This window comes from Dreissena polymorpha, chromosome 2, assembly GCF_020536995.1.
Source record: "Dreissena polymorpha isolate Duluth1 chromosome 2, UMN_Dpol_1.0, whole genome shotgun sequence".
Classification (NCBI taxonomy): Eukaryota; Metazoa; Mollusca; class Bivalvia; order Myida; family Dreissenidae; genus Dreissena; species Dreissena polymorpha.
Window position 1 is genome coordinate 22684638 of NC_068356.1, and position 10732 is coordinate 22695369.

The following is a 10732-nucleotide window of genomic DNA, read 5'->3' on the forward strand; positions in this document are numbered from 1 at the left end:
GCTGGAATTTTGTTTGGAGAAGGCTTACATGCAGTCTTTGCATAATTACATTTGCGGCCAGTTGGGTCAATATCATTATTACTATAAATAGAAGAATTGCTTTCACTTGAGTTTTGGATGAGGGTAATGTGCTGTAATTTTGTGTGTAGGTAGCTTATATGAAGACCTTTGTTTCAAGTTTTATTTAAATGAACTAAATTGATTGGTACAATCTTGCAGCATTTGGGGTTAATTAATCATCTGCAATCCTTCAGCTGTAGTTTCACATGATATCACACTGTTTTCCGCCTTTTCAGAGGACTGCTGCAGAAATCAACTCTGAAAGTGATGACGAAGACTCACCTTTCAGAGTGCTTCTGTCTGCTGCCAGTCCGCTACCCGAAGATTCATAACAGTCAATGTTCTATGTGTAATATATTCATATCTGCCCTTATTACTACTGTGAAATGTATGCAACTGATTTTGTTTATATTAATACTGGTACTATGTTCTGATACTGCCCTGCTGCTATCATGCATTTCTGTTGCAGCTGACTCCTTACATGGTCATGGCTATCTCTATTGATTTTATATTAAAGGGCTTTGTTGAACAAGACAAATTGCATTTGTTCATGTTTTTTGAAGCCACGACTTGCATGCAATGTAATGTATCACATTAACAGTTTATGTTGTATTGTTGACATATTCTTACAACAGAGTTGGGAACGTAAAGAGTATGAGTATGTATTAGAAGAATATCATTTATATAGGATCTGGCACGAGTTGTCATATCATACCATATTTTATTAAACGAGCTCAGGAATTTTGTTAGTAAGAGATCCTTTCCTGGACGAGTTTAATAAAATATGGTATGAAATGACAACGAGTGTCAGATCTTTTTAAGCACATGCTTTTAAATGAGCAAATTAAATAAATATTTACGCAAACATAATGATAAATCCTGAATGTTGTTACATTTCGTTACGTCATATGACGTTGCAATGTCATTTCAGCATAATAACAAAATGCGATTGGTCAATTGAACAAAAATAAGCTAATGAAAACGCTTAAAAAGTCAGGGTTTACTCTGCCAATTGCCAAATTAGCCAATGGCTACAAATAAGGAAATTTGGCTACAAAAAATTCCATTTGGCTACAAAGTTTTCTGCATTTTCACCCATAAAATATCCAAGGTAATAAGAATTAAGACATAAAACGGTAAATTTGGCTACAGAAAATTTTGAGCCATAGGTAGTCCTGAAAGTACATTACACATGTGTAAGATAAAAATATTCGTAATGGTTATATTACATGGGAAACAGGGTATGTGCTAAATAAAATATCTGTTTGGGTTAAGCATGATATCTTTTGTGCAATAGTGTATATATATATATACATGTATGTGTAAACAATGTGTTTTATTTAGTAGTACTTGCTGTGTTGCTACATCTAAATATAATAATACTATATTTGATTGATAATACATATTAAATCATGTTATTTTTGTTAACAGCTTATTAATGTTTTTTTTAGCTCACCTGATTGCTCAGGTGAGCTTTTGTGACCAGTTTTTGTCCGTCATCCGTCTGTCCGTTTACATTTGTTCGTAAACACTCTAGAGGCCACATTTATTGTCCGATCTTCATGAAACTTGGTCAGAAGCTTCGTCCCTATGAAATCTCGGTCGAGTTCGAAACTGGGTCGTGCCGGGTTAAAAACTAGGTCACAAGGTCAAAAAAAAGAAAAAACTTGTATACACTGTAGAAGTCACATTTCATGTCCAATCTTTATGTAACTTTGTGAAAATGTTTGTCTTAATGATATGTTGGTTGAGTTTAAAAGTCCGTTGAAAAATGTGGCCACCAGTGGGCGGGGCAGTTTTCCTTTTTTGGCTATAGAGAAACCTTGTAAACACTCTGGAAGTCACAATTTTTGCCCAATCATCATGAAAGTTGGTCAAAACATTGGTTTTATTGATTTCTCGGACGAGTTCGAAAATGGTCCAGATCGGTGAAAAAACATGGCCGCCAGTGGGCGGGGCATTTTTCTCTATATGTATATGGTGAAAACATGTGAACACTCTAGAAGTCACATTTTTGGTCCAATTTTCATGAAATTTGGTCAGAACATTTGTTTCCTTGATACGAGAGTTGAGTTGGAAAATGGTTCCAGTCAGTTGAATAACATGGCTGCCGGGGGGGGGGGGCAGTTTTCTTATATTTATATAGTAACAAGAAATATCTTTAAAAAAGATATACGGCGTTGATTGTGGTTGGTTTTGGTGAAAGGTAAAGAATTCAATGAATGAGATCAAAGATAGGGAATGTCTTTTTATGTGCAGTTCTTAGCTGCATGACACGCAGTACAGGATGTTATGCGGAGTTTTCGCGTCTTATTTTACATTATTACATATTGCGGGTCATAAGTCTGTCTGTCTGTCCGTCATAAACCTATAGATACAAAACAGAAAACCAAAAGAAGAATGGAAGTGTAATTAAAACATTAAGGCAGCCAGCCACACACGAAGTATCCGTACATATTTTAAATATTCATACGTGCGTTCTTCGAACAAACCTGTTTTAGTGGTTTGTTGATTATTAACAGTATCGAGAATCATCTCGCTCATGCTTAATACATTAGTCAATATGGTGGAATAATTCTTGTTAAATTAATCAAAAATATTATTTATCATTTTATTGTTGAAAACACAATAAGAATCTAATATGGACATACCATAATTATATCGCTGTATTTTCATTAAGCATATTTCTGGTCTAAAGAAAATTCCACAGTCCAGGTTATATGCCAGATTCTTGAGTCAGATAGACTTCAGCCCTTATCAGCAATACAATAATGGTCTGGAGCTGTTAATGAAATAACATCCTGAGATTGACCCTTTGAGAAGGTTAACCCGAGAGAGTGATTTATTGCTGCTGACCATAAGTCTTCAAGATAACGCAAACACTTCACCTAGTTCACACGATAGTGTCTATATTGTATACCGGTAACGATTATTTCACTGGCCGGGAAGTGACTGGCGCTGGCAATCCTCTGAAAATAAAAGGTGCACGCACAAACTGCATTGATGTCGAGAGTTGAGTGTAAAACTGTTCTATCTATCAAGCCTTTTCATTAGAGATAAAATTATTTCATGCAGTAAAACAGTGTTACAAAGACGCGTCCATGTTTCCAATGTTCTGGTGGTATGTTCAAATCAGCCAATTGAATAAATGAAGTGTATTCATTCGTATCTAGCCGCGGGAAATTTTATTTAAATTTTATTGGATACTTACAAAGGTCAGGTAAGGTAAAAAGCTGGCTTATACAGCTTCGCCGAAAAAAGTTTGTGAACACTAGAAGTGACATTATTTGCCCAATCATCATGAAACTTGGTGAAAAGATTGGTTTTATATATCTCTCAGATGAGTTTGCAAATGGTCCCGATGGGTCAATAAACATGGCTGCCAAGGGTGGGGGGCAGTTTTCCTTATGTGACGATATAGAGAGATCAAACATTATGGAAGTCACATATTTTGCTTAACCATCGTGAAGCTTAGTCAATACATTGGTTTTATTGATTTCTTGGATAAGTTGGAAAATGGCTCAGATTGGTGAAACACACTTTTTAGCTCACCTGATTGCTCAGTTGAGGTTTTAGGATTGGTCTTTGTCCGCTGTCCGTCCGTGCACATTTGGTTTGTAAACACTCTAGCATTCACATTTCTCAAGCATTCTTTATCAAAGTTACTGAAAGATCTCAGTCAAGTTTGATGATAGGTCACCATTTAAAATCTTACAAAAACAAAAACACTCCCTACGCCAGAGTTTTGGTTCAATAATGATGAAACTTGACCAGGATGTTTGTCTGGTCAATATCTAGGTCAAGTTTGACATTAGGTAAAGATTGAATGAACCGACTCCTCTCAGGTGAGCGAACTAGGGCCATCTTGGCCCTCTTGTGTAAAATCGTGTTTATGTGATAGTTCTAAAAGGGAATATTTTTAAATGAATACTCATTCAACAGTTAAGTAGTCTTAGTAACATGTATATGTGGTTACAGCCAAATGACACATGTGTTTGCATTCAAGTTGCCCCCTCCCATATATATTGTATAATCTGGTATCATCTGACAAATCCGTTCTCATTTTATTAACAATTTTGTTGAATACAGGACATGTATGTAATAAAACCACCAAAGCAGCATTGAATTTTCTACTGATTATAATACAATGCACAATTTTGGATTTACTTGTAAAAATATTTTTATTTGTACTGATATTAAATAATTTTTTATGATATAACTGGTATCGAAAATAAAATGATGTTCAGGCTTTATAATTTCCATTTAGACTGTATAGCGACTCTTTTTACAAATTAAATTTTAATTTGTTTTATGTTCAAGATATAATGTGTATTGCATAATATTTATTTCGGTGTTTATGTCAAATGTTACTGACCTGAGCACAATATGCTCATGAGGAGCGCATGTGATGGCCTTTCTTCCATCGGATATCATCTGTATTCCTAAGGCGACTTTTATTGGTGAATCTTCATGGACATGATGAAAAGGACCATATGATTACTATGTGATTTCTACATGGGGTCCAAAACTAGGTCATTTGGTAAAAAATAGAGAAAATGCTGTCTGGAAGTCACTTGAAATATGATGAGAACATATGTTTTTATGAATTTTTGTAAAAATTGAAAATGGTTCATGACGGTGTCAAACAGCCAGAAGAAGTGCAGTCTCCCTGTGATGTGTTTGGAATCCTGTAAGTTACAAACCGTCTCAGAACAAATCTGTTCCTTCTGGTCTAAAGTGAGCCATCTATGGTCGTTTAGTCCCATTAATTCATGTGTTGCGTGTATAAAACTTGGACCCTTAAGTTGGACATGCTTACAATTTGTGTATAAAACTTGGACCCTTAAGTTTGACATGCTTACAATTTACATTAATTATTTTATTTTGTCTTTAGCGTTGTAGATTTCAGAATGTAATAAGTTAGTTGTGTTATATATAGTTCCATTTTATGCAATACTTACACCTTCTTTAAGCCGGTTCATTATTTCCATGCTTAAAGTGCACAGTCTATACAAATAATGCATTGGATTATAACGTTTACAAACGTTAATTTGATTCTTATTGTACATCAATAAATGAAATACACATAATCAAAATGATTGGAGTTGGATTACTTATTTTCGACTGAATTTGACATGCTGTGAATCAAGTATCCTTGTAATTTCAATGTTCAACGGTCAAAATAGTAGTGGAAGCTGTGGAGTCAATGCATTCTCCATTACCAATTGACCAGTCGCCAAAGTATCGATCGCTCCGCCCACAGTTTTCGATCAGCCAATCAGATATCGATTTTTCACACACCCCTCAGCAACGCTTATCTGGCCGCCATTTTGTCCGACAAACAAAGCGTGTATATGGAATGGACGTAATTTTTAAGAGTTTACACAGATTTTATATCAAATGCATGACCATTACTGTTCGATCATTATTCAAAATGTAGGTGCTATACATACTTTATAAAAGGTTATTATTTTATCTTTATTTCATGAACAAAGGTTATTATTTTATCTTTATTTCTTGAACATATGAACGAGTAATGAGAAAACGAACACAATAAATAGTTTAACCACAACAGTTGTGTGTTCTATAAAACGTGTTATACCGTTTGATGCACAATATTAAGCAGTTTTGGCAACATAATAATTGCCACACGTGCTTATTAATCTCAGCGTAATTGTCGATGATTAATAAATGACAGTATGTTGCGTGGATCTCAGAATGAAGGAACATTAAGGCATTGTTAGGTACTGTACACAATAAAAGAAAACTATTTAATTACTTAAATGATTTCCAATTAAATAATAATTATTTATTTTCTGTGGATCATAAACAAGGGAAATCATTATAAATTGCTAACTTAAATATTGTTTTAACTAAAGTAAAAACAACCAAAAGGTGTTTTCAACGCGGCTTAGTCAGCTTATTTAAAGCGACTTCAAGTGTAAAATGTACGACTTATAATACAACAACAATTTCTAATACAACATATATTGATACGGGGAGAAATGTGAAAATTGCAATTAACATATAAGGGCCATCTTGTTATAAATAAACAAATGCATAATATGCTAAATGTATTCAATTCGAATGTTCGTTAACAGCACCGTAATACCAACATTTCATTTTTCGATGGTGAAATGTAACAGGTTCGCATTAAAAATAAATGAAATAAAATGCATATTAGACTACCTGTTAATGAAACCACGAAATTAGGCCTGTATTAAATTATGATTACAATCAAAATTTAATTAATATCTAAATAAAAAAATCGGTGTCTTTTTAAAAATTTAAACATTTTTACTAAACAAAAAAAAAACGTCATGATATGGATGTGTCATTTGCATTTAATAAAAATATTTCACAATTATATATGAATAGCCACCGGATTCACTGTCAGACGGTTTAATACAAGTTCAAAATCAATATGAAATAAATGCTCATTTTTACAACGGATTTTTCATCAACTCCCGATAATATGTATAAGAAACGTTTCTGATAGTCAGTCTGCCGTTAACTCATTTATTTTTATTACGCTATTTCTCTCTAAAGCATTTATGATTATATTTAAGTTTTACAAAGCAGTTTAATTTAGTGTGCGGCTTTAATACTTTATATTATAGAAAAGAGCATGATACATCGTTACAAATATAGTATTTCACTGACGTAATCCGCTATAATTGCGATCTGCTTGTCAGAGTTTTCTAATCACTAGACCACGTGACTATGTGGGCTGAGCGATCGATAATTTGGCGACTGGTCAATTGTTTCAAAACGCATCATGGACAAATCAGATAAAAACTTATGGTGGTGTTAAAGCTCTTCGATGTGAAAACTCATTAGCAGTAAATGATCTCGTTTTGTGTCGTGTTTTCTTTCCCATACACATGTGCTAAAAACTATACACTTTTTTGTGACATAAACGCATACCCCCATTCAGAAAAAATAAGATGTGTACAGTACTGTATGAGTATGTTTTTTTCATTCCTTTACCACTCAATCCACATTTGATATCCCAAGCTGTGAGTCAGTAGACAGACAGTAAGATCCCCTTTTAATCAGCAGTCAACTGATTGACAATGTCTTGCAATGGTAAAAAGCGTCTTTAATTTGTGTGCTTTACGTGCCAGGCTTTTAACTTATACACGGTTACCCTCAATAGCTCTTAAAGAATGTACACAAAATACGAATACATCAGTGTCTGGGCCATTAACAACGCTATAAGTGACACTAGTTACCAGCTTCGTCGTTGTTTTATGTCAATGCATCCATTTGACAGAATCGTAGTTTGTGACCTGACAGCATTATTTATCTAGAACTCCATTTAAAGTCAATTTTTATTTTCTTTGAGAGAAGACCTTCATTAACCTTCATGAAATAAAAAAATGTAATTGTATTAAATAAGGTGCTACTATAGCGGAACCGCTGTTTAAAGTTTAAATTTTTATTAAACGGATCGAAAAGGCTTTGTAAATCGGTTTGTGTTCTTTAAGAGCTTACCGGTATTTAAAATGCAATTCAAATTTACAAAGAAAACTGCAATAACCCCTTCTTACTCGCTTGGCACCTCTCTAAGCAAATCAATTTCGAATTTTGGTACTCTGGCCAGGCAATTAACTATTTGAAATGAGACACATTCATTGCATGTAAACTTTGAATACAAATTGGCGACTGTGGATCAGTAATCAGTTTCATAATATTCATTTATTAAGGCCTAATGAAATAATTTAATCCAGACTCATCATAAGACATAATGCATCGAAAGTTTGTCATGGAAGCAATTGTGTTATTTATAGTTTTATTTATAGAAAGTTGTAGAAAACAATACCCTGCATGGTGATCTACATTGTTTTGGTCTCGTTACTCGTTAGCTATGCAACTAACATACTAAAGATGAGGCATCTAATGGTAAAAAGTGAGTTGCCATCCCTGATAGACATCTGATAATAAACTTGCAGGACAGCTAACTTACGCATACCGGATCCCAAAGCGAGCTGAACCTTCATCTTCTTGTCCAGTGATTAAAATAGCAATAAACCTGGCGAACACAACTGTATCATATTTTTTTTCACATCTATTTTTCACGTTGAACATGTAATGTTCACACCTTAAAGATACATCATTCAGTATTTAAAATAATTGAACATTACGTAATGTGTCGGACACAAATTAATAGTGTGTTTTATTACAAAATTTTAAAATAATATTTTGAATCAAACTTAAACGTATAAGTATATTTAAAGTTCTCTTGGGATTATAAACAAGAACAAACTAAGAATTTGTTGTTTATTTGTTTGTTTGTATTAATGTAGTTTTATTTGTAATTTTTCGACTAAAAAGTAATGAAAAAATTGAGAAAACAAAGTCAGTAGAGTACACCCTTTAAACTTCCGAAAAATACAAACGACCGTTGTTTAAAACGTACAATGATTACACTGTTATAACATAATATTACTTGTAGGAAATTATATAAGTCCCAATATTGCAAACAGTACAAATGGATAGTTGGTTTAACAATAATGACAAAATAAAAGATTTATCTGTATATAAATATCACTGAGCATATTGACTCTATGTCTGTAACATTGTTATTAAACATTGTCCTCTGAGTACGTCTCTTGATTAACGTGTGCAACACTGATTGCATTGGGTTTCGGCTTGATGCAATTGTACACCAGTAACATGACCGTGTCTACCATGCTCAGGAATGCCATGCTTAAAAACACGAACCCGTTCATGAAGGTCATGGTCTGCGAGTAAACGCCATTGAAAGCGATAGAGCCCACGAGGCTGCTAATTACTTCGAACACGGCCACGCCTGCGAACATAGCCCCTTGCTTGTCCGCTGGAGTAATATTGGACATCATGCCGCGTATCATCGGTATCATAAGAAAAGAGAACACACCTAAAATTGGTACGAAGTAGATTACCAACGTGCTCTGCGCCAGACCCTCAATGATGTATGAAATTGTTAGAGACACGGTGCTTATTATTGCGATCACTTGGTTGGAGAGACAGATCTGCAGCAGCGGCAGAGCGCCCAGACCGATGATGCTTTGCGCGGCATGCCTTGCTGTCATAAACAATCCGATCTTTGAGGGCCCCCAGCAGAACGGCTGTCCCAGAAAGTACAGCGTTTCAATGCTGGTCCTACTCATTGCTGTAACTGTTGCGAACCAGAAAGAAAGCATTAGCAGAATGTACCTTGCTCGCTGTCCTTTCATCTCTTTGCTGACGTAGAAATCGGTAACTCGCTTGATATTCTGGAAGATTGATCGTGCTTTTTGCCGATTGTGTTTAGCAATACTCTCTGGAATTATCAGTAAAAGCAAGAAACTGAAGAAACACATACCGACGCATATGAAAGACGTTTTGGAAAAGCCCAGTCCCAATGTTTCCACAAAATACCCGGATAAATAAGGTGCTACTATAGCGGAACCCATGACCACGCACTCGATTACTACAATCCCAATTATTCTGTGTTCATCCGTGTATGTCATGTCTGCAACAAACGCGAACACGGCCGAAAAAAGCCCGAATGCTCCACCGGTACACCCTAAAACTATGTTTGCCACCACCACCCACACTGGCGACCAGTCAAAGGTCACAATCAGTGAAATCATACCTGATTTGAAAAACGTGCCGAATATTGTCAATAGAATAAGAAACTTTCTTCCAAACGAGTCTGTGTATGCGGTGATAACGATATTCATGAACGCCATTGGTACGCTCTCGCCCAGGTTGTAAAAGATTAACCAGTTTGCAGACTGTTGTTGCACCTGTTTGTATTGCTGGTATTCCAATGACGTTTTATCACTGTTGCCGCATGCGCTAACGTTGGCGTCCAGGGAGCTGTTTGGAAAGTACTGCTCTTTCATTCTCGCCTGTGTCCACTCGTTCAACACGTACGTATATATTTGCGATCCAACGAACAGAGTGAACAATGAAGGCAGAATAAGAAAATGGCGCCATGTTGGCTTAGTGGTTTGGTCGCCCACTTTAAGCAATGTTTCCTTGCTGGACATATTCCGTAGATCTATAATGCCTTGACGCAACGCTGAATAAAACCATATACACGCACTCTACTACTACATTTACACATAATGTATGTTATTGATAGACTTTAATTATATCCGACTTTCACGACGACCAACGACCGAGTTAATGCATAAAAGATAACAGGTGAATATGCATGTGATGAGAAAGCGTTATCAAGTGATGTTGAGAAATGTGGGTCATCGGAACGAGGAGGTGCAGACACGGGACTGCACCTGTACACCAATTATATTGATTGAGTTTTTATTGATGGGGTGTACATAAGTCTCTCCCGTGAATCTAAATATTCTAAATAAACAACAGCTAGGTAGTATTAACCAATAACATTCTGGACAGCCTTCATTTGCATTTGGTTTAATTGTATTTATTAAGATATGTACAATTTTGAACATGATTTATCAATTACATTCATGCAATAGTGGATAAGAAAACTAGTTACTAAACACTTACTAGTATATAAAGTGTTGTCCATAGATTAAATAGTACGATTAAAAAATTAGGACATGACACCAGTTTTAGCAAATTATCCATTGGTTGCGAATGATACGGCGTTTGTACATTCACGGTTCATGAAGTGATGAAACATTATATTAAGATATGTATTAGGTAGAGAATGGAT

The 10732-nt window shown here is 35.1% G+C and overlaps 2 protein-coding genes across 2 annotated transcripts in view; one reads left to right on the plus strand and one right to left on the minus strand.

The window, feature by feature from the left end:
* The window catches only part of LOC127866215 (UNC93-like protein MFSD11), a 31191-nt gene extending 26032 nt beyond the window's left edge, over nt 1-5159 (plus strand). The window contains exon 13 of the mRNA XM_052406644.1: nt 297-5159. The gene's annotated coding sequence lies outside the window, so the exon portion shown is untranslated. The remainder of the gene's footprint in view (nt 1-296) is intronic.
* A 3170-nt stretch (nt 5160-8329) lies between these two features.
* On the minus strand, nt 8330-10244 carry LOC127866218 (solute carrier family 46 member 3-like). Its single transcript, XM_052406647.1, has one exon. It carries the CDS (start codon nt 10080-10082, stop codon nt 8649-8651), a length of 1434 nt encoding a protein of 477 aa, XP_052262607.1. The 5' UTR covers nt 10083-10244; the 3' UTR covers nt 8330-8648.
* Nucleotides 10245-10732: the final 488 nt, after the last annotated feature.